Source organism: Larimichthys crocea, chromosome XII (genome assembly GCF_000972845.2).
Source record: "Larimichthys crocea isolate SSNF chromosome XII, L_crocea_2.0, whole genome shotgun sequence".
In the NCBI taxonomy this organism is placed as follows: Eukaryota; Metazoa; Chordata; class Actinopteri; family Sciaenidae; genus Larimichthys; species Larimichthys crocea.
This window is the reverse complement of record NC_040022.1, coordinates 21,649,850-21,677,311: the sequence shown is the minus strand read 5'-3', so window position 1 is coordinate 21,677,311 and position 27,462 is coordinate 21,649,850. Positions and strand designations below refer to the sequence as shown.

The 27,462-nt window shown below is 39.5% G+C and overlaps 3 protein-coding genes across 9 annotated transcripts; 1 reads left to right on the top strand and 2 right to left on the bottom strand.

The window, feature by feature from the left end:
* The first annotated feature begins 1,118 nt into the window (after positions 1–1,118).
* Positions 1,119–7,219, top strand: cxiih17orf75 (chromosome XII C17orf75 homolog). Its single transcript, XM_019261872.2, has 10 exons — positions 1,119–1,487; positions 3,134–3,208; positions 3,725–3,850; positions 3,980–4,108; positions 4,232–4,292; positions 4,370–4,489; positions 5,005–5,069; positions 5,177–5,316; positions 5,410–5,513; positions 5,775–7,219. The coding sequence occupies exons 1-10, from the start codon at positions 1,348–1,350 to the stop codon at positions 5,988–5,990; spliced, it is 1,176 nt and encodes a 391-aa protein (XP_019117417.2). The 5' UTR covers positions 1,119–1,347; the 3' UTR covers positions 5,991–7,219.
* On the bottom strand, positions 7,103–9,955 carry LOC109139890 (uncharacterized). 3 transcript variants are annotated; one of them, XM_019265005.2, is made up of 10 exons: positions 9,799–9,949; positions 9,624–9,701; positions 9,414–9,446; positions 8,631–8,717; positions 8,420–8,517; positions 8,120–8,340; positions 7,949–8,038; positions 7,768–7,854; positions 7,627–7,683; positions 7,103–7,512 (listed from the first exon to the last, which is right to left on the bottom strand). In XM_019265005.2, the coding sequence occupies exons 1-10, from the start codon at positions 9,859–9,861 to the stop codon at positions 7,463–7,465; spliced, it is 864 nt and encodes a 287-aa protein (XP_019120550.2). In that variant the 5' UTR covers positions 9,862–9,949; the 3' UTR covers positions 7,103–7,462. The 3 variants fall into 3 exon arrangements, with proteins under 3 accessions (XP_019120550.2, XP_027140997.1, XP_019120551.2); XM_027285196.1 differs by lacking the exon at positions 9,414–9,446 and having other exon boundaries at positions 9,799–9,955; XM_019265006.2 differs by lacking the exons at positions 9,414–9,446; positions 9,624–9,701 and having other exon boundaries at positions 9,799–9,952.
* A 111-nt stretch (positions 9,956–10,066) lies between these two features.
* On the bottom strand, positions 10,067–25,935 carry rhot1a (ras homolog family member T1a). Of its 5 annotated transcripts, XM_027285193.1 has the most exons (21): positions 25,526–25,935; positions 22,852–22,910; positions 22,642–22,723; positions 22,509–22,552; positions 22,371–22,424; positions 22,207–22,259; positions 21,441–21,549; positions 20,561–20,662; positions 18,941–19,039; positions 18,632–18,740; positions 18,380–18,500; positions 18,206–18,290; positions 17,928–18,073; positions 17,644–17,744; positions 17,322–17,452; positions 16,857–16,940; positions 16,596–16,718; positions 16,297–16,499; positions 15,300–15,422; positions 14,716–14,802; positions 13,185–13,875 (listed from the first exon to the last, which is right to left on the bottom strand). In XM_027285193.1, the coding sequence occupies exons 1-21, from the start codon at positions 25,560–25,562 to the stop codon at positions 13,809–13,811; spliced, it is 2,019 nt and encodes a 672-aa protein (XP_027140994.1). In that variant the 5' UTR covers positions 25,563–25,935; the 3' UTR covers positions 13,185–13,808. The 5 variants fall into 5 exon arrangements, with proteins under 5 accessions (XP_027140996.1, XP_019120582.1, XP_027140995.1 ...); XM_027285195.1 differs by lacking the exons at positions 13,185–13,875; positions 14,716–14,802 and adding an exon at positions 10,067–11,274 and having other exon boundaries at positions 25,526–25,932; XM_027285194.1 differs by lacking the exons at positions 13,185–13,875; positions 14,716–14,802 and adding an exon at positions 11,958–12,378.
* Positions 25,936–27,462: the final 1,527 nt, after the last annotated feature.

Below are 27,462 nucleotides of genomic sequence, written 5' to 3'. Positions count from 1 at the left end.
TGTGACACAAAATATGACTTTCTGAATTATTTTGTCAAAGAGAAAGAGCAAGAGTGACACGTTTCAAACTTAAATGTTAACAGACTTTGCATTACTCATAATAAGTCATGTTTAAAATGAATAAAAATGAGGTTCAGATTTGTATCAACTTCATGCAAGTTTAACATATTCCATACCAATTTATTCTTTGTTATCTGACTCCAGATGTGAAAGAAAGGAAGAACTTCTTTTTAGATTTGTTGTTGGTTGCACTGTCATTTTGAAAGAAAACGATAACAGTGACAATAAAAACAAACAGAACAGTGCATTTGTATGTAACTTTTATTTTTTTAATGTTAGTATTGGCCCCCGGATATCTTCACATTTTCTTCATTTGGTCAGCCCTGCTCTGGAGACTAAATGTTTGTCTCCAGTGATATTTAATTAGTATGGATTTACTTGTTTATATGAGTTCACCTCTATTGATTTTTGTTTATTTGATGTTCCTCTCATTCCTCTCTTTCCTCTTTATATCTGTTATATGTTTGATATGTGATATACACCACAGCACTCATTTTTTTGTTTGGTTTCTCATGGAGATGTGACTTGACTTTAAAATGTATGATTATTAGTGAATTTCACATGGAACAAAAACGGTATATGGGGTTGTTTCCTGGTAACTGCTTTTAATTTGCGCATGGACTGATCTGTCTGGACTTGTTATGTATTTTTATTTTATTTATTTTCTATTTGTTTATGTCAAAATAAGATGTGCATCTTTATCTTGATATTGCCTTATTTTATTTATTTATTTTTTCCCCACTGTTTTTGGTTTAATCTTGTAAAATGTAAAACTCAATAAAAAAATTAAATTATGATTATTATGTTTCTTCTGTCTGAGTTTGTCATGTTCATGTAATATTGTTGGTTAAATAAAGTGGGTTAGGTGACAGAAAGGTGCCTATGAAATAAAATAGATTATTATTATTATTATTATATTATTATTATATTATTATTATATTATTATTATTATTATATTATTATTATTATTATTATTATATTATTAATAAAACAAAGTTGTCTCCAGTGATGACAGGTCCCCGGAACCTTTCGCAGAGGTTAACATCATAGTCGGACACTATTGAGAAGATCCACTCATCGCATGCGCACAAGGCACATAAACGAGAGTCTTTATACCTGCAGAGCTCTTGTTGTTTATTTTGATGTTAGTCAGAGACTCATATAATATATAATAATAATAATAAATAATAATATAAGTCCTCCAGCACCCCACCGGTGACGCAGCGCACGCACGCCCGGGTCCTCGCCTCCCCGCCGGCTGTCAGCTCGCTCCCTGCAGCCTCCGTCATGTTTACCTCGCAGACTTCGTCTTTCCAAGACTCGATCGACGTGGAGGAGAGAGATGATTTGACAGCGAAGACATCGCAGGATACAGCCAGAAAACACAGCTCGACTGCTACACACCACCTACTGTACCAGGGCACAAGGTGAACAGCTGGAGTCTGATGAAATATCAATGATCTATGTTGCGGTGTGTTAGATTATGTAATAATGAGTTTTTATGATTTATTTTACAATGTTTTTATTATTATTACACTGGGGAGCAATTAAAGATTAGATAAAACGATTTATGCTGATTAAAACTAAAATTGGCATGCTGCATGGCGTTTTTTTTCTAGCACGTCAAGTTTTATTTTAAAATAGCAAATATGCCAGTTACAAATGCACTACCACAAATATATATATAATATATATATATATATAATGATATATATAATATATATATTAGATATAGATAATGCTCAGGGTTGTTTTAGGCATTTACGAGGAGCAGCTAGATCTGGAACAAAGGGAATATATACCTATGTAAATAAAACACTAATAGTTACAAGCTTTGAAAACTACAAAACCAATAAAAAAACTTCATGCTCATGGTTACAAGGTTAAGCTGATTCCAGTCAGTTTTTTTCTAGCCGGTCAAGTTTTTACCCTCCAGATAAGCAAAACTCCACTGATCAGCTGTAGTAAGACTTGCCAGCTGATCACGATTGGACTCATCTACAGCTACGTGGCAACTTGTTTGTGCAGTCACACATTGAGACAGTGCGGTGAGAGGCGTGTGCAGCTTCCAGTAGGTCAGTACTATCAATATCTGCACACAGAAAGCTGGCATAGTAGAATGAAGAGGATCTGTGCTGGCTTTTCTCTTAACCTTGTAACCATGGGCACACCGTTTGATGCTGGTTTTGTAGTTTTCAAAGCTTGTAACTATTCCATCTTAGTGTTTTATTTACGTAGGTATATATTTCCTTTGTTCCAGATCAAGTCTGCTCCTGCTACTTCTCGTCGTAAATGCCTAAACAACGACTCCTTTTGCTATATTTGTGGTAGTTTCAGAGGGCAGACATCAGTGCATTTGTCAAACAAGCATATTTTGCATATTTTAAAGTAAAACTCAGTGATCAAGAAAAGCCATGAGGGGCCCCTCACAAAGTGTGCAAGCAGTGTGTCGAGAGTTTACAGATGTGGACCAAAGGAACGTGTGAAAAGTTGGTATCCCCGTGGTTTGGCGAGAGCAAAAAGATCATTGCACAGTTACTTTTGTTTAGTGAAAACATCAGGATTTAACAAGAAAAATAAAATATAATATCCTAATCTACTGTCACCTATAAGACCAATGCCTCATTCAGCTGAAATCCCAGTGCCAGTTTTTGAACAACTACCTCCTCTAGAAGATCTGAGTGATGTTGAAGAGCGCAGTGACAGCAATGATGCAGATTTTCAACATGCATTTTTTTCATATTTTTTAAGAAAACGGTGATCCTATAGTTAAAAAACTTGACGTGCTAGAGAAAAAAACCCAGCTGTCAGACCTAACTCAACAAAAATTGTGTTCCCCAGTGTTATTGTTTAGCGTTGCTACTTTTTATCCTACAGGACATCTTACACGTTTTTCCTGAATACATCCAGGTCCCTGATGAGTAAAGTGGTGTGATGATTCTTACCCTAAAGCATTTTCTATTTAGTTTTCGTCCTTCCTTGTTCCTGAACCTGCCGACAGTGACACGCAGGTAAAACCAGCTTCAAACATTCAGAACTAACCAGGTGATGAGTGAACTGTCGATTGTCTTAGATCTGAGGCGTCTGAGGAAAATGTGGCGTGGAATCAGAGACGAGCAGACTCCACGACCAGTCAGGAAGACTTTAGGTAACGAAGGAGCCATCCATCTATCTCCGCCTATCTTCTCCTTGCTTTCTAGTGGTCGTTTCTCTTTGGCTTTCACTGTCGTGCATTAGTATATCCACGGGCTGCCACTGGAAATCCAATCAACGTGGAGTCAGTGCTGTTTTCATTCATGCTTTTGTTCTGACTGGTCATCGCTGTGCTGCTGAGTTACATGGCCTTTAGGTCTCTCCCAATCTGTACGGATCTCCGTTTCTGTGTGTCAAGCGAAGCTGGCAAAAAAAAGTGAATGAAATTCATTTGAATGTATGGATACAGTGTTTGAAGCTTAAAAAAAAATCAATGACTATATCTTTTTTGACACCCAGTGCGGCGGCACAGCTGCAGCTATGTGACTCAGTTTGTGTGTCGTGTGTTTGTCGTGGCTAATGGTCATCCAGCTTTTCTCCATCTGTTCTCCATTAACCTGAGTGGCTTCCAGACTCCTCATTGCCTCCGCTGACTGCTTGTATCCGTACTGACTTTCTGCCCTGCCCGCAGCCTGACACTAATTGACAGCAGCCTGCCGTTGGAGGCGGAACCTGAGCTGCGGACCTACATTTCAAGGAGGCTGAGCAAAGGAGCCCTGCTGGGCGGCATGGGCAACATTGCCACTGTGGAACTCAGGTGATCACTTCTCACATCCTCGCACACATTTTGCATCAGCGTAACTGAGAGGGACACAAAATCAAGGCGTCACGGCATCAAATAAGTAAGCGGATTAACACAAATGTGTTTATTGTTCACCCTTCACAGTCTCCCAGAGGAGGCAGTCGGCTGCTACTGCTGCCTCCTGGAGCAGGAAAGGTCTCCCGAGCAGCCTGATGCTGATGGAAACGGATATGTCATCTGCTTTATGGGTGGATCTGAAAAAGGACTTAACCTATATCCTTTGTGCACAGTTCTCTATTGCACAGTGTCCTTTACAAAATGTTCTATCTTGCTTTGTTGTATTGTTTTCCACGTTGCTGTAACAGGTAATTGTTCCAAATCCTTGACCCGATACACATTCAGATTAGAGCTTGATAAATACGTCCAAGGCCTGCACAGCAGCCTGCAAACCCCAGAGGTATGAGAATGTAATAACAGTGTAATAATGTGTGTCATTACGTTATTAATGCCAAATTGACTGTGTGTGTGTTTCAGCTGCATAATCTTGAAACAGAGGTGCGTCCCTACCTGAGCCGGTGGTACGAGGAGTCTGTGATGCACATTCATCGGGTGGTACAACTGGTCCAGAGCAACATCAGCTTCTTGCTGCATGCCGTGAGTCATTTTGTACCTCTGCCTGTCCAATAAAATAAAAAAACTACCATACTGGAACTAAGATACGATGTGAATGTACTGTGTGTTACTTTCTTCATATACTGCAGGAAGTCTTTTAAGGGGTGTTGCAAAAGCATAGAGTGTATTTCTCCAGGTTATTACAGTTGGATTTTTTAGGGTTTGGACTAGTTCGTATCACTCAAACTTCTAAAACATTTATATTTGATAAACTAAACTAATATAACACAGTTACCTGCGCTCATTGTCAATAGTTTCTTTTTCCTTTAAGGAAAAATAGAAAGTGTTACTTCAAACAACAGAACTTTACAATGACGTCTGAAGAGTATAGTCAGCAAATGTGTCCTGTTTAAGGCTTAGCAAAAAGTACCCTGGCAAATTACACCAACACTCTCATTGTATTTTTGGATGAACATGTTCCCTATTTAGCCTGAGTCCAACTGATTTATTTCCTCAGTCAAACAATGCATTACCAGCGTTACATTTTCTGTATGCAGGCTCTGAGTCACACACACGTGGAGGTCATTAATTCAGATGAGAGGACAAAGGCTGATGTGTCCAGGTGAGTTAGGTAGCATTTTTAATGTTTGGTTTATACTGTTTATTTCCATGCAGTACAGTATGTAATCATCTGTTTGTTAGCTGTTAAATGTCTGTATTGTGTACCAGGTTCATCAAAGCAGCCAGTTTACAGGGCCTGTCCCAACAAGACACTACAACAGCTTCTCTATGTAAGGCTATCTCAGAGGACACACACTCTGACCTGACCATAGACTGCTCCTCCAGCCCACCGACGCTCTCAAACACTGGTGAGTCACGCTCTGTGATGTATGCTTGATGAGGAATAATTATTTTGTATCTCTGCTCTGTCTCAGACTAACAAATGTTTGTTCCTCTCCCAGTGAGTAATCGTTTCTGTGATGACTGGATTCAGGCATTTCTAAACGCTGCGGAGCGTTGTAATCCTTTCCTGCTCAGACAGATTCTGGAGAACTTTAAACTTAAGGTGAGGAAGCGTACACACAAGACTATAACAAGGTTTTTTGGGGGTCTGGATTCTACTTAGAGGTCTATATATTTTTGTTACAAACTTAGGAAACAAATACGTCAGCCTGAAAAATCCCTTCAGCCCACAGTAGCCCTCAGTTCCTCTTTCCAGATACACAGTATCATTATTTTCTCCCGCCTCTTACCTTCATCCTCATCTCTTCCCCTTTTTAACATGTTTCTTCCTCTCTATCAATCCGACACCACTCTCACCCCACAGGCCATCCAGGACATGAACAGCCTAAAGCGCTTCGTGCGTCAGGCAGAGATGAGTCATTACGCCCTGTTTCGCTGCTGCCAGTTCCTGCAGGGCTGCGGAAATGGAGACGTGCTGCTGCAGAACGCCAGGGCGGAGCACAGCGACCTGCCTGAATCCTGCAGCATCATCACTGTCCTGGAGGAGTTCCTCAAGGAACAATCCCAGGCCCAGGCTTGATTCCATTGTGGCACCTAAATCCAAGTTGGTGAGCCTTGATACTCTCTGTAGCTGGTAAGACAGTCTGCTCTTCCAGCCACAAAGCAGAAAACCTAGTACCGCTCTAAATCTAGCACTACAACCTTTGTTGAACATTAGTTTGGCAGTGGGGAAATTTTGAATCAGCCATATTCAGAATTTAAATTTAAGTTAAAAAATATGTTTCCTCTGCTGGCACTACTTCTTCGAGTGTTGGTCACATCTGGAATATGTACTGTAAAACACTGACAACTTACATACAGCTCAACAAACGTCTTTTTTTTAAATAATATTAGTTTATTGACTAATATTAGTTTATTGACTAAACATCACTGCACCAATCTTAACAATTAAGGCTAGCTGTTATTTGAAGATGACAGATGTTTAGATCTAGTTGTGGAGTGGCACTTTCCCAATCTTTTTCCTTTGTGATTATTCCGCTGTGTGAAGGTGTGTAACAATATGAACCAAATATAATCTAGTAATTTTGCTAACTGACAATGATCACAACACAAGAACTGATCCAAAATAAATCTTCTACTCACTGGAGTGGGATTATCTGTGGCTCATGTGATGTCCAAATATTATTTTATTATTGTTTTGTATTATATTTGATTGTATTAATTTTTGAGAATGCACAAATCACTTTTATGCATTGCTTTGTTATATAGGCCTCGTTTTTGCTTACATTTCAACCCATTACGCTACACATGTCTAATTTAATACTGCTACTTTATGTACTTGTGTCTAGCAAGTGATATTAGATGTCAGTTTAATCCTTATCTGGGAATGCAGTGTTGTGGATATATTGTGATTTTTGGATGTTATTTAAAGGGTTTAAAAAAAAAAAATCAGCCGTCACCAGCTGAAGTCTAAAAAACGACAAAGAAAAAATAAGAAATTAAAATGTAGATGATATATAAAAGTGCTCACAATAAATGTTGGCATGCCTTTGTTTTATTTTCCTTTCATTATGTATCTGCAATTATATTATTATTATTATAACCAAGCTAAAACCATTCCCATTCAGACCAGTCCAAAGTACATACAGCAATATTAATGTTGATGGTGTATACTTTCAAACTGTGAAAAGGTGACATGTAAATGAGTTATTTTATTATTGTAAACCATGGCGTGACAGACCGGCAGTGCGTGATATGTAGATATTTCTGTACAGCGTATCGTCTATGACTACAGATGTGGTTTTCAATCTTGTATACAAGGAGCTGAAATAAATATCAGAGTTGAACCTCTTTGTTGTGGTGTGCAAGTTGACTATGTATATATATATATATCAGTTGCATGCACGTGTCACTCAAACTTAAGAGAATTAAGCACAACGTTACAGATCTCAGGCAGCAACAGTCTCAAATCAAAGGGGGCGGCTGCTGCTGCTGCTGCTGCTGCTGCTGCTGCTACCATCCAGTTTTATCAGTTTGTCCTTAAACTGGACCTCATATCCTCCAGTAGATGCTGTCCTCCTCCTGCTCCTCTGAGCTGCAAGCTTTAGACATGCAGATGAGAAAATGTTAATGCAAATTAAATTGACTGAGGCTGTCTTCTATCGAGTAATAAGTGAGAAGACAAAGATGTGTTCACAACATGAAGCAGGGTTTACCTGAAGCGGAATCAGGCAACATCCTCAAAAGAGCGCTCGGTACATCATAGATGCTCTCTGTGAGATTTGATATGTTTATTATTTTTAGTATAACTGACTATAAAAAATCTAGCTGCTGGGGAAAAACAAACGTGATCTCACCTGGATGTTCAGCAGCTCTCCTGCAAGAAACAGGAACATCATACACGTCCTCGACCGTCTCTGTTGAAGCGCTGATCTCGCATATCTCTAAAGAGACATAACATAAGACATGATGGGGTCAGTTTTGACATTTAACCACCATACTGTACGGTATGTTTTGATAGAGAAAATTGAATCATACTATTTCTTATTGGTAAAACGTCATAGTCTCCTTCTTGTCTCTCTTCATTGCTCCACTCACTGGAACAATGAGGACTGTTGAGACTGTCACCTGGAAACAGAGTATTTAGCACCATGTAAGTGAAAGTACAACTCAATCCAGGAATGAGTTAACAAAAGCAAACCTATTTACCACTGTGCTGCTGGTAACTGCAGGCTGGAAGTGTGTTTTCGTAAGTGATCTCTCTGTTCAGTTCCTCTGAAAGGAAGTTGGGGGAAATAATCTGATGGTCGATGTGGTTTACAGGGGCAGGCACAGGGGCAGAGAGTGGCCGAGCAGGCAGTGACTCTGTCACGCTATCACTGTGTGAGCTGACGGGTAGGCTGCTTTTTATCCTGTCGCGCACTTCAAGTCTGAGGAGAAGGGAAATTAGTCCAGCTGATCAAACATGAATTATTTTAGTTCAGCAGAGACATTCCTCTTCTTACTTACTGTGTGCTTCTGGAGTTCAAGACCCCCGAGGTAGAAAGATGCATGGCTTGCCACAGGTATCCTATCCACTGCTGTCTAAGAGCTGCTGTCTCAGCCGCCTACATACATAGACATGCGTGAGTGGTTTGAAGGCTGAGGTGTCCAAATCTGCTACATCTACAGACCGACTACCTTAAACGAGCACAACAGTCAAACCATGGTGTTAACTCACCAACATCTTTCTCTTTCCATTGGTCATGATTATCTCGAACATAAAGCGCCTGCTGTCAGCTTTCTGAATCTCTCGCACTGTCTGCATCTGATAGATAGATAGATAGATAGATAGATAGATAGATAGATAGATAGATAGATAGATAGATAGATAGATAGATAGATAGATAGATAGATAGATAGATGTTTGACTGTAAACAAAGCAACAGTGGTGGAGGAAGTACCTCAGCAAACACAGTGACTCAAATAAGAGTAGTAAGAGAATCGACTACACGTACTTAATAAGTAAATAAATAAGTTTCACATCTTAGAGGCTCAGCAATTTATTTAAATGAAATAATATGAGTTTGGAGCTGACAAGTCTCTGGAGCTGCTAACCAATTATGGACAGTTTAAAGATTTAGTTTAAAATGTAAAGTAACTAAACTAAATAACTAAAGTATGAAGTGGCATGAAATGAAAACAATGAAGTACCCCAAATCAAAGTACGCGTACTTACATTCCACCACTACTTCAATGGCGCAGATAGTAAATGTGAGGCCACCTCATGTCCAGACTAATCTATAATAATACACGGTGTATTTGTTGATTGAATTTTGTATCATTAATCTGTAAAGTAACTAGTCACTGAAGCTGCTAGTAACTAAAGGAGTAAAAAGTATAACTGTGACATGAAATGTACTGACATGCAAGTATAGAATATAAATACAATTTAAAAAGTTCTTTATGCAACTGCAAAGCAGTATCTTATATATCTACCGTAAATAAATGGGGGAGGACTTACTGTGTAAATGTAGTAATTGCCTCTCAAGTGTGACTGTGAAGAGAGCAAAGTCAACACTGTTACTTTAAATGTCATCTTTAAAAGTATAAAAAGAAACATTTTGTCTCTTTAGTACTATAATCATCCATTAAAGACAATAAATGTTTATAGTTTGAATGTGTTTATTAGTGTTGAGTTTAAGGACTTGTGACACAGCAAATGTTAACTTACAGCGCTGCCATTCTTCTTTGTATAGAAGAACAAGGTTGTATTTTGAAGCCTGAACCAGTACGTCGCCCATTTTATTTTCTATAGGCAGAAAACAAAATAATAGAAAGTCACTTTCTCCTGACGTTATGTACATTAATGTGAGCACATTAAATAATAAAGCTAGATTGTAACTTACCATGGTATCTTTTCTTTTCTGCAAGTAGCCCTCAAACAAAAGCTTAGTCCCATCTTTAGACATGTCGCCCTTATTATGATTATGAGGTGTAAACGCTGTGGCTATTATAACTTCCTCCTCACAGGCTGAAAGCAGTATCGCTTACAGCCACATCATCTACTCACTTCTCTATTGGGCTTCACAAAAATCCCAGTTGTTCACATAACACATCTACTTTTTGGAATGAGTAAGTTTTCAAATCAAGGACACACAAACACGGTGACACCAGTGAGTGTAAATGCAATTTATTACACATATTTAAAACCATTTTATTTTTCATGTTGCTCTTAAATTAGCTTTCATTTCACCCAATAACTCGCGAATAAACAGCTTTTTCCAGAACGTACAATTCTTTTTTTTGTAAATGCTGGAAAAGAGAAGAATGAGAAGAAACGGTTTCATAATTTTAAAGGTGTGAGAGGTGCACTGAATGGTTGTTAATAGCATAATCTCTTGCTCTATGGTGCCTCTAACTTCATAAAAATATAAGAGGGGCAAAGCTCTATCTGAAGACAGAAAAATTAAAAACAGTCGCAGGAAGTCATGACGAGGACAGCTGTGATGATGCTAAATACAAAAATACAATGGAAAATGTAAATCCCTCCTTCTGTTTCATGCAACGCACTCAAAACAGACAAGAAAACAAAGAAACAGGTTAATAAATTAAACACGCAAAATGAAGAAGTGCATCCATGACCTTTCTAGAGTTAGATGTAGCACCGACACCTCCTTGTAGGTGCTGCTTGTGATGCCGTCTACGGGTCCGAGCCTAAAATTCTTGAGGAATACATACATAATATGCTGCATATACACATCTATAAACAGATTCAAGTCCCTTTGTGGTGTTTCTGTGTATGGCTGACTCGCTCCGGTCTCCAACCGTCTAACTAATAATACTGACCTGAGGGGAAAAACAAAAAAAACAAAAAACAGGGAGGACTGGATCAGCTGGAAACACCCAGCGACTTGTAGTGTCTGAGCCGGACTAGACTAGACCAACAGATCACAGGATGTTACAAATTGAGTGATGGACAAGTGATATTTCCAAAAGTAACCTGCCCCTGTCCCTACAACAAACAAACTACAAAAACCAAACTCTTTGTTTTTAAATGTATATAAAATGTAGTTATCAACTTGCACATTTGTTTCTTGCTCATGTTGTGGGAAATGGATGAGGGGGACTGAGGCAATGGGCCTAGTTGGTTGGTTGGTTGGTTGTTCATCCAGGCTTTTTCTTTTTAGTCTTTCAGGTAGGAGGGAAGGGGCAGAGTCAACAGATGGGACCGGGGGTGAGGAAGTAGCTGTCTCATGCTGTCTAATCACCGCTGTTTGAGAAGTGCTCTGTACATGGCGAAGCCCAGAACGGCACACACTGTGGCACCGACGCTCGCTCTCAGCCAGAAGGTGGAGTTCTTCAGGTCTGCCTGAGCCATGTGCCTGTGAGGGGGGAAAACAAAAAGAGTGTGTGAGAGGACTACAGGATGAGTTTCCAAATGACAAGACAAAGTCAGGTGCACTACTTGTTTAAAACCCACAGGGTTGACGAATTTCAGTGCCACATAGTAGCTTGAAAGAGGAACACGTGCTTTCTCTTGGCATTCGGTTTAGTTTTGATTTGAAGAACCAGACAATCAAAACAGTTATACTAAAAAAAAAAAGGGGAAACTATGAGAAGGAGTTGCCCTGAGTCACACACAGAACTAGAACGAAATATAATATGGATTATTAAAAACTGGGTTATCTCTTGCTGCCCTACCAAACACAGATCGGGCTGCTCTGACGAGAAACACAAACAGAGGGAAACTACGCAGACTGCAGTGAAAGAGGCATGGATGGTTTTGTAGCAGCTTCAGCAGCTGGAAGAGAAACCAGCTTTGAAAACACAACAACAAGTTTTCAGAGTCATAGACGATGTCGCGTACGCTCCGTCTATGGGAAGAGAAGTCCTATAAACTCAAGGTAGCTGCTTGAGTAGAGAAAATCGATATCACTATAAAGCTACAGCCAGCTGCTGGTTATCTCATCTTCGCACTACTTCTTGGTTCTGAGCAGTAGCCAGCTATTCATAATTATAATATTTTAATATGTATACAATATTTTATTTCTGTAGGTTACCGATAGCAGCGATGTCTATCTAAGATAACTAGCTGCTGATGTAGCTTCATATTTAAAAACAGAAAGGAGAGTGATCTTCTGAAACTCTCCACCAGAAAGTGAAAAAGACGTGGAACTACTCCTCAAAACTCCAGCGAGTCTCTCTCCAGTGCTTCACAACATAAATACAAACATCGGCAAAACAGTGACCTGACGAGCTGTTGCTGAGAAGCGCCCGTCCATCCACATGGTTGACACACAACATCCTTTCTTTCTCTCTGTGGATCTGGTTTCTGCCTTTACCTTTCTGGGGGAATTAGCTGCTCAGCAGAGGCCTCCATAAAGATGGACCCCTCCACGTTGGAGACGGCTGAAACCTGCTGTGTCAGGCTGAAATCCTCCTCTGACAGCAGGCAGCCCCCCACAGCCTCCACCCAGCCCATCAGCCTTCCACACACACACACACACACACACCCAGTCACACGGGTTGCCCGGGGTGTGCTCACATATACTCAGATACTGGACAGTAGGTAGAGCTGGGAGATACTTCAACATGATATTAACTAGGGGTTCAAACTACAGTCCTAAATGATGTCTTTAAATGTGTAGCTTTGTCTGACCAACAAGATATTAAAGGTATTAGGTTTATCATGGCACATGTTCACGTTGAAGAAGCTGAGTTAGGAGACAATATAAATAAAATTGATGTTGTGCTCTAAGGCCTTATATTAATAGGATTTTAGTTGAGATTCTGTTAGTTCGGTAGTTAGCCACATTACTAATACATTTGGGACAGGTTAGATCAAATATTTAGTTAAAGTATCAATGGTTACACCTGTACGTTAGTGACAGGATATGAAGATGATTCTGTGATATCTGATTTCATTCATATCACCCAGCTCTACCCAGCCTGAAAGCTACCGATCACCACCCAAAACCTTAAAAAGCACGAGCTCAGCCATGAGACTGCATACCTGGTCACTTCAAACAATGACGTTCACACACATACACGTACATATACACACCACTTGGCAGCCAAACTAGAAATGTTGAGCCATTTTAAGACGTAAAATAAATGTAGAACCTTTGAGTGAGTTTCTTTTGGAAATATCTCCAATTTGTCTTCTTTCAGTTTTTTCTACTTTCTCTGCTACAAAAATGTCCGTACATATTTTACAGACAGTATAGGGAAGTTGATTTTTTTTATTAGTATCAATTTGAAGAACAATATAAACCACTAGAGACTATTTTTTTAATTCCCTCCGTACTGTCTTCCATTAAAGTTTCTCAGGTGGCCTGATGCTTGTGATTTTGGTGAAGTTATTTCAATGTAATGATTACAATGGATTACAATGTCCGTGTTAAATTAAGACAACATAATCTAGCCCAGTCAACCAGCTCACTTTTCATAAAACACGTGCACTGCCAAGTCTTGTATTAAACATCATGCTATTAATTAGAGATTAAAACAGGCATCGACACAAAGGGTTAGTGCTGGACACAACACTACAGTACACAGCTCTGCCTGGGTCCATAAACACCGAACCAGGAGAACTGCACTGTATGCCACAGCTGAGCTAAAAGAAAAAAGAAATTCAAACGGCAAATTCAGGAAACACACACACACACACGCAACACACTTCTGCCCAATCCAACACCATAAACAGCCAATAAAACCTTGCACTGCGGTTCAATAAACCTCCCCCATCTTATTCAAAACACCAAGCTCTCTTTACTGTACAGACGGACAGATGAGAAACACATTTCCAGCTGCCAGCAGATGGCAATATTTTGCTACGGGCCCGAGGCGTTCCTTTGGTTTTACCCCACAGGGGGGGAGGGGAGGTGAAAACAGGTGAGCCGTGCAACACAACAGATCAGCAGAGGGTGAAAACATGCAAGAGGAAGAGGAAGAGGGGCAGCCAAAAGCATGTGTGTGAACACCTACAAAGTGAAAGAAAACACACAGGAAACACAAGATAGAAAAAAAAAACAGGATGAAATGACAGGGTGATTGGTAAAGTACAATACAAATCATTTTAAACATCAAAGAAACATTTCGATCAGGAGGCGAATGTAGGAAGTCTCGACCGACAGGAGGGCCGCTTGGAACGGTGGTTTTTGTTTTAGTCTGTACACGAGGGATGCGTTTGAGCAACACCTGTGCTTTTCAAAATAAAAGGCTCCTGTAGGTGGAGACTTCAGAGTTAAGAATGGGGATGAGGACAAAGCGAGACTGAAAACATCATAGATAATCAATGATTTGAGAATTGATGAGAGTCGGTGCCATGAAGAAATGAGCAGACAGAAAGAACTTGAAAACTACTCTATGTGACTGATCACATAGCAAAACATGCAGACTTCGATGAGGTTTTCAGTTTCGAAACACAAACCAAAGAGAATGGTTGTGTTTCTCTCATTATATGTGCAAATTATCGGCTTGTTAGTCACGTTACAGTTTGCATATCCACTGCGGGACAGGAAGGAGCAGACACAACTCAAGAGAAAAGAGATCTTAGTAACTGGACTTGATCTTTTGTCAGCATTAATAAGTTGCTGAACAAATGGGTCTGGTGCGGTCAAGCATTATAACATTCTATAAAACAAATTAAATGTATTATGTAACGACCCACGGCTAACCAACATACCAACATACCAAAATGAATCTATGCTTCTTTATCTAGTTTTACGACACGTTAGGAGTCAAAATTATGAGTAAAGTTTGCACTGCACAAGCAAATAACATGCATTTTTCCACACAGTTTCAGTCACGCGGTCACCTGCCTGGCTGGCAGTCTGTGTTTTAGCTGGCACAGCATGGTCACGCTTCGCTGTGTCAAACTGTACAGAGAGCTGGCGGGCTGGCAGGAGCTGGAGCAGAGACCAAGACACCTAACATGACTGACGGGTTTTAGGCATAGGACAGAGGAAGTGAATACAATCTCAGCTCACTTTTGATTTGGGTGTCAATGAACATGTGGCCATATTCACAAAGACTTACAATACGTTATAAAGAGCCCAGTTCTGATTACTACACAAGCAGAGATTGCTTCTAGTCAACAAGCATCACCTCGCTAAGCAAGACAGCTTCCCTGAGATTTTCCCTGACAGCAACCACCAAAGTATGTCATTATTTCTACTGCACTTATCATTTAAACAACATCATTTTCCCTGCAGTGGATATGCAGTGTAAACCTGACCACTGAAGGAAAGCAGAGGAGCTGTCACCATCACCAGTGTTAGAGAGCTTGGGTAAAAAGGAGCCTCTCTGTGGACTCATCCTGGAGGTTTAAACCCGAGGGTGGGAGACACAGAGAGGAGGAATGAGTCTATGTTAAAACACTAGAGATCAATTCTACAATATGAACCTGTTGAAAACGACCCTGCGGATTTGGGCCTTAATACTGCGCAGCAGCTCCGACTTGAGGAGGTTCTGACACAGGCAATAGGTGCACCTGTTGCAGGCGCACATGCTGCGGAGACGGATGTGGCTGCGGAGAGACACACAAAAATGCGTGTATTCACCACAATACAAAAAAAAACAACTAGACACCAAACAACACACAGAGGAGGAGGAGGAGGAGGAGGCCAAAGCCAGGATAAAAACCGCTGGGCTATATCAAAGAATATGAGTAAACAAAATACATACTACGAGCTGAAACCATTTAACTTTACTCTCAACACAAAGTAGACTAATGTATTGACGAGGAAACATCAATAATGAACTATGAAGTCTGAAACTTAAAAGGAGGAAGAACCACAAAGAAAGGGAGGGAACAGCCACAACTAATAAAAACTTCTGAGGGTGGTAACAAAATGCAAATCAAAACTCTATTTTTTTTATTGAAATGGTAAATATAACCTGTTTATGAACATAAAGCCTCAAACCACCACTAAAAACATTTGTTAAATGGCAAATGTTTTCTTCAGAGTGAAGGGAGCTGAGCGGTTTGACATAGTTGCTCTACCATCATCTTTAGCTTGAAAACGCAAATTAGTCCAACCTAAGAATAAGACAGCTTTAAATTAAGTGTAAATATCAGTTCTGAGCTTGAGCCATCGTCTGTCTTTGTCAGAAAGACCTCGTATATTTGCATATATCATATTCTAGTGAAGCTTAGCTCGGTTTACACTTCAATCATTTATTTACAGTTTGATTCGCTCTCAATCAGTAATTTAATTTACTCCTCGTCTGACCGAGTGAGCACTATCTTTATATTCAAACTCATGCCTTTAAGTGTCTGATACATTCATCCAGGAGAGAGGTAAAAGTGGATAGGCACACACAGGTAACGATGGGCATGGTGGATATGGTTGCAGGATGGTTTTATCTAAATAAGACCACAAAGAGGTTTCAATACTTACGGGTACATGGCCATGGTTGTGAGTCTAGTGTAGATGTCTTTGTTGAGTGCGTCGGTCGTGTTGCATGTGAACAGCTGGGGTGGGTGGAGCTTGTGTTTGCGGCAGAACTCCTGCGGCGAGAGGCTATAATGCTGCCGTACTTCGTGCAGGTCAGACTTGGCGGCAATCATCACACATGGTGTCTTGCTGTCTATGAAGTATTGCTGCCAAACACAACCAGTGTTCAGCGTTAGCAGTTAAACTCACATTACTACACGCAGCAGGTCTTACAGGAGCCCTGTGCGTCCTCTGAAACGTACCTTGTACACTTTGGCGCAGTATTCGAAAGAGCGTGGATTGTTGATGTCATACACCAGGCAGAGCACATCACAGGCTAGGTCGGCCTCTGACAGGAAGTCAAAGTCTGGCATCACTTCATGGAGCTGGGAACAGAAAGAGAGAGAGTGCGTGGAAGATGGAAGTATTAATATTTTAAAAAACGCTGATACACAGCAAAGTGTAATACACCCTGATTAAGTTACAGTAATGCAAACAGCAGATGATGAGTGAATGCTTCTTACCAGCAGGTACTTCTCCTGGCCATAGACATAGGTCGTGCTGATGGCGTAGAAGGACTTATGGTCTTCTCTAATTCGCCGTTGTTGCTGTAGTGGATAACAAACAAGTTCATCATTTACACGTAGGTTTGATAAATTTTTGCTCCGACTCTGGAAGTTTGTCGTCTCTGGTGGCTTAAATTTAATCAATTTTCAGTGACAAAAGGAACTTTTTCCCCTGCGTGTCCTACAATAAATGCATTAGGTTTCTACTCAAGAATCAAATCATCTTCTTACACATTAACTCACATTTTACAGACATTGTACAGATGATTTGGTTGTACGATTTGCAGTTTCCAAACAAAACTAGCTAATAATTCATTATATTTTTAATGTGTGTCCTATAATTAAGACCAAAATTAAATGTGAAACTCTAAAAGACAAATTGCTAGAAAAAAAAAAAAGGATTTACAGCAATCTTCTACTGACCTGCAGGTTCTTGCCTAGGAAAGCTTGGAGGAAGCCACTCTTCCCGCTGCCCCGGGCGCCCAAGACGTTGCAGCGGAAGACGCTGCGCTGGGTCTGTTTCTTCTGCAGATCAATGCGCTTGTTACGCGTCACTGAAAGAAAAATAAATAGGGAACGCATATTTTTACATGCATATGTAAACAATGGCAACATGCATTTCATTTCTATTGACCTTTTTTTTATTTTAAATAGAGCAAACAGTAAAGGTACTGATAAGTGATATGCTGATTTACTATTTGTTTTCATACCGTGCTGCTTGGCACAGTGAATGTCATTCTCTTACCTGTAATAGCAGCAGCTTGAGACTCCTGTTCATAGATGATAGAGTAGCCCAGGTAACCTAAGTACTCCAAACTACGCTGTACATCTAAATATGTTGTTAACCTGCCACAGGAAACACACGAGTCATGATTAGTCTGGTGGCATGAGAGATTTATATGAGCATGATTTTGTAAAATGATCTGTGTAGTCAACACGATGATGTGTGTGAATATATTCAGGTTGTGTGAAACTAAAATAGGCATAAGTGTACGTGCACGTATATTAATACACATGTTCCACACTCACGTCCACTGGGAGAGGTATCCCTGGTATGTGATCCATCCCTGGTCGTTAGTGCAAACCGTGTTGTTGACATCCGGACCCCAGGGCATGTATGGAAACACTTTGAACAAGTCCTTCACCTCGTCTGGCGACAGCGCACAATCTCTGTCCTGAAACATGCCAAGAGCACATTGACACACGAATAGGACATAAAAACTAACAGGTAAAATGCATACACAACTGGTCATCATTAAAATATAAACGTACTGTTAAAAACAATCATTTCATTTCTAACCACTCACTTTGTCATGTTTGTCAAAGACACTCTGGAGAAAGAGGTAAGCGTTGTGGTTAAGCTCCGTGGTGCAATCTGGGGGTATCTTTATCCTGCCATACAGAGACAGACAGAGAAACAATAATTTACCAGGAAGCTCTGGATCAGTGCGTCACAAATGTCTGAAGCTGCCTTCACTTACAAGGGGAACAGGTATTCCTGCGTGAGCTCCAGGTCATCGTCGTAACCAAACCTCCTCAGCACAGTCCAGGTGGTCTCGTGTCGACCTCGCTGTATGAAGAGGGTGTGCAGGAACAGAAACCCTGCGATAAAAAGCAAATGACAGGTGAGTGGACGAAGTCTGTGATCAGCATGTACTAAAAAAGACAAGCGGGAAAGAAGGATCGCTGAAGAGACACAAGGGAAGAAGAAAGAGGTGAAAATTCAAACTGACCTTTGAGTGTGAGTCCGTTGTCCTTGACTCCATCGGTCATGTTCCTCCTGACCACATTCTTTACATCCTCTAAGGCTTGAGGTGCCAGCGGTGTATTGAAACATGTTCTCTATAGACAGACAACAAGTGATGCAATGATTCGAACGGTTCATGTTTAAACCTGCCAGCCTAAACTGGCCTAGCCGTTTTCTCCCTTATGGTCTACTACACAATTTAATGAGGTGCAACGATAATCAGGTTCTTCAAGTTGTGCTGGTGATGAAAACTCTCATAATTTTTTAACTCTTATGTAGCCATGTGGAAAATTACCTGGAAGAAGTTGAGTTCATTGTCATTAAGGATGCCGTCGTTGTCCAGGTCAGACACTTTAAAGATTCTAGTCAGAGCCTTGATGCAAGAGGTCTTCAACTGTAGAAAGAAAGAAGCGTTCATTTAGGAGGTTATTCGTGCTTATGTAATGCATTTCAATCTCTGTGGCAGCTAACATCGGGGATGCACCGATCAAACTTGTTTTCTCCCAATACATTTCTGGTCACTTCTTTGGCAGTGTGTGCTTCTCCTGTAGACTTTTCTCACAGCGGGCTTGTCACAGCAAGAGAAAACACATGAATGATGGCTCTGTTCTCTCCAAGTGTCCCAGAAAGCAAAGCACGTGAGTCAGCACGCACAAAACCAGAGTCATGACACAAAAATGTGATGCAGCCTTCTTTAAAGTGTCAATACTTTTTCCAATACACATTTAAAACTGTAAAATCTCAATTAATTATACATTCAATAATATTTAAAGTACCAAAGTTACTAAAGAAATTGATCTACACATTGATCATCACAACACCGTGTGCAACTATTGAACTATAGTTTATAATTAGTTTAGATAGTTTATTTCGAACATGTGCGGGTAACACAACAAAGTGAACTGAAAAAACAAACAAATCTAATGAAAATAGTCAAAACAACAATAACAACAGTCAATACTAAAAGTAATAATGTGAACCCAACATGTCCGAAAAGGAGTAGGATGAAGCATATGCTTATTTATACCTACCCCTTCTCCTTCTAAACATACATTTCTAAGTAATACATGTTTACAAAAAAAAGAAAAGAGAAATAGAAAATAAATATATTAAACAAACAAATACATAAATCATTTATCATTTATGAAAACACCCATTGTTAAAGCCCTTCTTCCTCCCTGTGCCTCGTGAAAAACATATGTTTGTACCGCTTTTTAACTATTTCTACCCTATTCTCCTCCTCCTGTGCGATCTACTGACAATCACAATAAGAGAGAGACGTTATCTTTGTTGTGCTGGAGACACACACACACAACACATGTGGGTTTTTTTTTTATAGTCCGCACCAGTAAACAGTAAACACACCTGGTCTGTACCATGTTGGTTTTTGATCGACTAGGTCATTAACAACAAGCCTCGTCTACACACAGCTCACCTGCTGCTGTGAAAACAGAACAGCAAAATGCAAATTTGATTTTTTTTGGCTGTCTTTATAAGAACACTGCTGTTCCTGTATGATACAAAGAGAGAGAGAAAACCACAGAGAGGTGGGACAATTTGGTGTGTTCAGTAACAGTGTGTGGGGGACAGAAGGAAAAGAAAGGGAAGCAGATTAAAGTAGTTTCTGAGTTAACACTAAAATAAGTTGGAGAATTAAAATGGTGACCTAAATGACCTACTAGAAATAGGATTATGTGCTCAAATAAATTACTAAATCAACCCTAGTTACAGTCATTCTATGGGAAATACTACAACTTTTTCTTCTTCCTTTAGGTATCAAAAGAAGTATCAAGTTTTGTTTTTTTAATACTATTGTTTGATTGAAGTTTAAAATCCCGATATCGTAACAACTTTATTTCTTTGAGATGATTTATTTCATCCTTTACTGCATCTGCAGCTGCTGTAAAGATCTCACCTCCTTCTCCTCTGGACAGTACAGGGGTCCTGTTGGGTGGAGAACAGCCTTCTGGGCGTAGTAGAAAAGCTCAGAGATGTTCTTCAGGTTTTTGGCAGAGCACTGAGGACAAAAGAGGGCAACACGTATGTGTGTGAATGCAACTCTGGAGCCTCTCCGATCACTTTTACTTCAATGAGGAGACACTCAGCATCCACAGCTGCTCGATGCCACTAAATCCTGCACACTGGTCCTTTAAGTACAGGTCTGCTTCACTTGTACTATTTGTAAATTAATTTTAAGCTACTTAATACTACCTGAGTACAGTTCAGATACTGTAGAAGCAGGACACACAACCAACCCTGAGCCTGGTCAAACACTGAACCAGCAGTAAGAAACCTGGTTCAACTCACCAGCTGTGTGACTCTACTCTGTATGTGTCTCCTCTCACGTCCTCCTCATCCCCCTATTTTAACTCTGTAACTAATCCACCTGAGGAGGGCACGTCTGAGCCGTCTCAAGCGACAGAGGGAAATTTGAATTCAGCAGTAATGCAGACAGATGCCAGCTTCCTCCAAGCTTCTCAAAACACTCAATCCATCAGTCGGTAGGCCATGGCATTGGAGCAATGGGTTCGGTAATATAAATCTATTAATGACTCAGTCACAGTGTAAGTGGAGTCAGGCGCTGGACTGCAGCTCAAGAGCAGCTGGGGGCCAATGTTTCCTGCAGACAGCCAGCCTCACTCTGAACAGTCCCTGCTGGTATTGGATTTCATATTTCATTTGCCAATTCTTTGCTCTCAAGTGCTTCGTCAAAGTTTACTTTGATATTTGCCTCAATAGATCCAAAAGGTTGATATGTGGATGTGTGAATGTGTGTGGGTGTATTGATCTCTTACCTCTACGCAGGTCTCAATATCCTGATATTGATTCATGATTGGCAAGATAGTCTCCATGCTGCTGTGTTCCACCAAGTCTGACTTGTTTCCAACAAGGATCAATGGTACCCTGCAATAAAAAGCCTTTTATTAATATGTTGCAACGACGAGGCGATTAATCTATTTGTTGGCTGACAAAAACTAATTGGCAAATATTCCAATAATATATTTTTAATTTATGCGGCTAAATTATCTGGCCTCCACTCTCTAATGTGAGGGTTTACTGGTTCTCTGTTTCACATCATTGTAAACTGAATATCTTTGAGTTTTGGAGAAAACAAGACATCTGATAATGTCAACAAGCACCCTGGGAAAACATGATGAGCGTTTAGCACCACTGTCTGACATTTTACAGCCTAAGCAATTATTCAATTAAAAAAAAAAAAAAAGGTCTGCTAATGAATGTAATCGTTATATCTGTGAAAGACAACCTAAACTGTTGGCAATGGTGGTTCAAAGAATTTGTGATCTGACAGGCTTAAACAACGACCTATAGTAATATCAGTACACATGCTATAAAATCAACCAATCGGATCACAGCGTAAAGCATTCTCACTGGTGAGTGAGCCGCGCCTATGGCAACGAATAAAAGCCAGATAAGCAGCAGCACGTTATACCATCTTAACATGAAGTGCTTAAGACGTTTGCAGACGCAGCACAATTAGCCTGGATGACAGAGAGGGGATAGACACACACACACTGTATCAAAGTGACATGAACAACCCACCTGCTATCCTTGTCTATCCTGTCATTTATGAGGGGGATCCAGTGGCTGGTCACCTAGAGAAGTAAAGCAAAACATAAAACACTGTAGTCAGGCAAACGGTCATTGCAGATTTGGATGAGAAGCATATTCATGCTCCACAGAGCAAGGACAAAAACCCTCCTCACCTTTTCGATGGATTTCTTGTTGTTCACTGAGTAAACTATGCAGATAACGTTGGCCTGTAAAGACAAACAGCCATATTAAAAAGGTAACACACACACAGCGTGCAGATGAGATGAGAGGAAGAATCAAGTCAAACCAACCTTTGATATTTCTTGGTACAGCTGCTCATCCGATTGTTCAGCTTCTAAAAAAAAGGTGTCAAAAAAGGCAAATCAGTGTGTTATCAAGCCTCACTGTGACCAGATGAACCACTTCCTATTAATACGGAGTTACCTGAGTAGTCCACAATGTGTGTGGGAACCCTCTCTGGGGTGACATCAGCTGGGATGGTGATCTCTTCAGCTCGGAGAGGAACCTGGAAGACAGAGGACAACGATCCAAACCTCAAGAAATACTACATCTATCAAGTATGTTGACTTTATTTATCTTCATGATCAAGAAGAGGCAATGGTAAACAGCTACCAGGAGGATTTCTGTGCTTACCTCATCAGGAAACTCTTCACTGACCAGAGACATTATCAGAGACGTCTTCCCCACCTTGGCTGCACGGGCAAAGAAAAGACATTTTTTATTATAATCTGACGTTACGTGCCTCTTTTACTGATAATGGGCCATTGACACGTGACCTCTGTAACATTTTTTACTGAGCAGTCTGTGTATTGTATTAAGTGACAGGGCACAGATAAGAGCTGCAGCCAGGCTCTGCAGTCGTCGTAGGAGAACTCACTACATCCCAGCACAGAGCCACAACACAAGGTGGAGAGTGAGAGTGCAAAGAGTTTTTTCTAAAATGACATTAAATACATTCTTAATATTACAGGCTAATATTTAATTAGTATAATTTAATTAGTATCCTCACAGTTACACTACTGGGTTTCCTTTCTTGCACTGGGAAAAGCTATTTAATGTGTTTTTTAAATCACATAAATACTCATCAGCTCATTGCTCTTATCTGGAGCCCCCACCCCGGGGTCTGAACTTCACAACACTAAAGTAGTCACGTAGCATTTTGGCAGCACCTCTCTCAGGAACAGTCAGTACTAAACTCGACTAACGTCGGCAATGTAGGCCATCCTGCATAACCGCAACTGAAATATAAATAGTAGTGACAACACAGACACTTTAAAGAGAACAAAACAAACTTCAAAAAGGAGGATGGGCTCTGTTGACTTTTTGGCTTTAAATCGGTTTCACTCAGGGGTCCTGGAGAGTTAAACTGTAAACTAGTCATTCTGCTTTAATATGCAGTGTGTCTCTGTGTCATACTATCTGCTGAGAGAGATCCCGCATGTCATCATCGTCGTCCTGTCCATCCCTCTGCAAACGCAACATCTGCCTGCAGCACCACACACACCATCATCTTCGTTATGTGCTGTTGTGTGTAACTTTGTATTTTGTATTATGTGTCCCTCCTGTGTGTGTTTTTTTTGCTTTGTACTGTTTGTTATTGTGCTGTAATATGTTTTAATTGTCGAAGGGACTGCAGATGAAAAACAGCTGTAAGGTAACTCTGGTGCATCAAATGTAATCGTTTATGTTTAATACTGTACATGGTCCCATTAAATAATTAAAAAATAAGAGAAAATGTATCAGCAACCATATTCTGCAGCCTGTCAATTGTGAGGATTTACTTCTTTTATTGTGATTATTTTGTAGTTTGGACGCATCATCTTATTGACATTTTAAAGACCAAACAAACATCAGATTTCAGTGATATTCAAAATAATATCTGTTCCAGCCTTCCTCCAATAATACTTTGATTATATGTGCAAATTTTTATTCTACAGTGTAAAATAACTATCTTTTTAATGTGATTTTTCTTACACAATTTCCACTTTATGTCATTTAAACTGGCACAATCTAATAAAAGGCATATGTGATAAATAATGCTGATGATATTTGGCTTTTTTCATGAACGATTTAACCATTTACACCTGAAGGAAATTGCTTTGTTTTAGTATTGAAAGTTACAGGCTGTGGCTGCAGATTACATGCAGACACCCTGATGCACCATGTGACACATAACTGACCTTGCAGCAACCATATTCTCCAGCCTGTCAACTGTGAGGATTTACTACTTTTATTGTGATTATTTTTGGGGTTTGGACGCATCATCTTATTGACATTTTAAACAACAAACAATCATTGAGAAAACAAACATCAGATTTCTTTGATATTGAAAATAATATCTGTTTCAGCCTTCCTCCAACAATACTTTGATTATATGTGCACATTTTTATTCTACAGTGTAAAATAACTCTCTTTTTAATGTGATTTTTCTTACACAATTTCCACTTTATGCCATTTAAACTGGCACAATCTATCTAATTTTTTTTCATGAACGATGTAACCATTTACACCTGAAGGAAATTGCTTTGTTTTACTATTGAAAGTTACAGGCTGTGGCTGCAGATCATGTGTTGATTTCATTGATATTCAAAATAATATCTGTTTCAGCCTTCCTCCAAAATATTTTACACTGTAGAATAAAAATTTGCACATATAATCTCTCTTTTTACTGTGATTTTTCTAACATACTTTCCACTTTATGCCACTTAAACCGGTACAATCTAATAAAAGGCACATGTGATAAATTCCTCCTTCATAATGCTGATGATATTTGGCTTTTTTTTTCCATGAACGATTTAACCATTTACACCTGAAGGAAATTGCTTTGTTTTACTCTTGAAAGTTACAGGCTGTGGCTGCAGATCATGTGTTGATTTCATTGATATTCAAAATAATTCAGCCTTCCTCCAACAATACTTTTATTTTACACTGTAGAATAAAAACTTGCACATATAATAACTCTTTTTACTGTGATTTTTCTTACATAATTTCCATTTTATGTCATTTAAACTGGCACAATCTAATAAAAGGCACATGTGATAAATAATGCTGATGATATTATGAATGAAAATTGCTTGTTTTACTATTAAAGTTACAGGCTGAGGCTGCAGATCATGTGCTGGCACCATGTGATACATAATAGGAAATAAAACCAGATTCATACCATGCATATTATTTAAATAACTGTGTATGTTTCATAAATATATATTTATATAAAACATAATCTCGGCACATGCATCTGCTCGCTGTAGCCTGTAGCTCCCTCACTAGCCTCGCAGCTAACGCCTTCAGAATAAAAGACACTCACGCTCTCCCACGAGTAAAATCCTCACGTCCTTCCTCATCTTTCAGCTCGCTTCCCTCTACAGCAGAATAAGGACTTGTCTTTATTGTTTCATGTAGTCTTTTCCCTGTGGGATGTCGCCCTCCTCACGTCAGGCCGCTGTCAAACTCTCTCGGCGCCTTTGTAGGACAAAACGGACGGACAGCTTTCTGAGCCGCTTCGCGTTTTCTGCGCGTTTCTTCTCAGCCCGACACCTGTCGGCTCAGCGGGAGAACAATTTAAGCAGCAGCCCGTGGCACATTTCGTTTTGAATCCCTCTCAATCACAGGCTTTTCGGTGACTGCATAGCATTTCGCAGTGGATGTTTCAGGAGCATGCCCGACCTCCAGTAACCGGCGACTACAGCAAGCCCCACAGGACAAACGCGTTTGAATTGTTTTTTAAAAACGCGTTATGCTGCTCTCTGGCGCCAAACACATTAACTGCTCCTCACCCGGTGAATTTATCAAAACTGTAACTTTTAAATCACATTTGGAATAGGATGAGTCCTATCTATGACATTAGTGGATTAAAATACAATAAAAATAGCAATATGATAACAATAAAGTTTTATTAAAGGTCCAGTGTGTGAGATTTTGAGTATTTATTGAAAGAATTGGAATATAATATCCATTTGTGTGTTTTCTACGACAGAGTATTAGGGCCACATTTAAAAAAGAAAAATGGAATTAATTACGAGACTAAAGTCGTTATTAAATATGGCGAGTAATTAATTCTTGCCATATTTAATAACGACTTTATTCTCGTAATTAATTCAAAAAAAAAAAAAGTATTTAAATGTGGCCCTAATACTCATTATTGTAGTATTAGTAGTTTTCATTGGTGTATAGTCACCTGAAAATATGAATCATTGTGTTTTCGTTGCCTCAAAATGAGCCCTTTATATCTATACAGTGAGAGCGGGTCCTCTTCCATGGAGTCCGCCATATTGAACCGACGTTTTTGTACGGATGAAAATACAATAAAAATAGCAATATGATAACAAAAAACTGCAATACTTGAAGCTGTTTACATATTTCATTTTTTATAGACCTGTTTATAAATTCTGTCCATACTGCCATATTTATATTGATAATTCTGTTTATACTGTATATTAAAATTCCAATATTGCCATATTTATACTATTTATATCTCTGGACTTGCCACTGTCTTTTCTATTCTTGGATGTCTTTTAGCTTGTATATATTTTTATATCTATATTTTTATTTTATATTTTTACATCTTCACTTATATTTTGTATTTTATATTTCATGTCCTGTACATATAGCAGTATTGATAATAAAGTTGACTTGATTTTTTATTATCCCTAGAACACTAACGTTAAAATTAGTAACACCATCACTAACGTTGGGTATATTTTACCCGATATAATATCCCAGATAAAATACAGTTTTCATCAATTTATGTAAAAGTACAACACTGTATGCCAAATTGTAGTACTCTTCTTTAATTTCCCAATATACTAAATCACATAAAATAAAATAAAAAGATACCATGGGGGACCCTTTAAAAAGGCAGCAAAATTGATTGAAAAATCAGGTAATCCTTAACGAGAAATTTCCTAACAAAAAAAAAATGGAGCTGGGATGAATGTGGGATGAAGGCACAGTCTTTCTGCATCACTGACAACTGTGGGAGAGATAGACACAAAATGGCACTCTCTATCACTAACGTCGGGTGAAAATCATGTCTCTTGAAAAAAACATAGATGGGAGGAGGGAAACAAACATACTATTAATGACACCAGTGAGCAGTCTGAAGCTACCCAAGGACCCATGCAACTCAGACAGCAGCAACACAATAAAAATCACATGACAAGCCCAGAGCAGACAAACCAAACCCTGATCGAGAGCCTTTTGCTTTTAATGTGAATTTGGCAGCATGAGTTTTTCCTTACATCC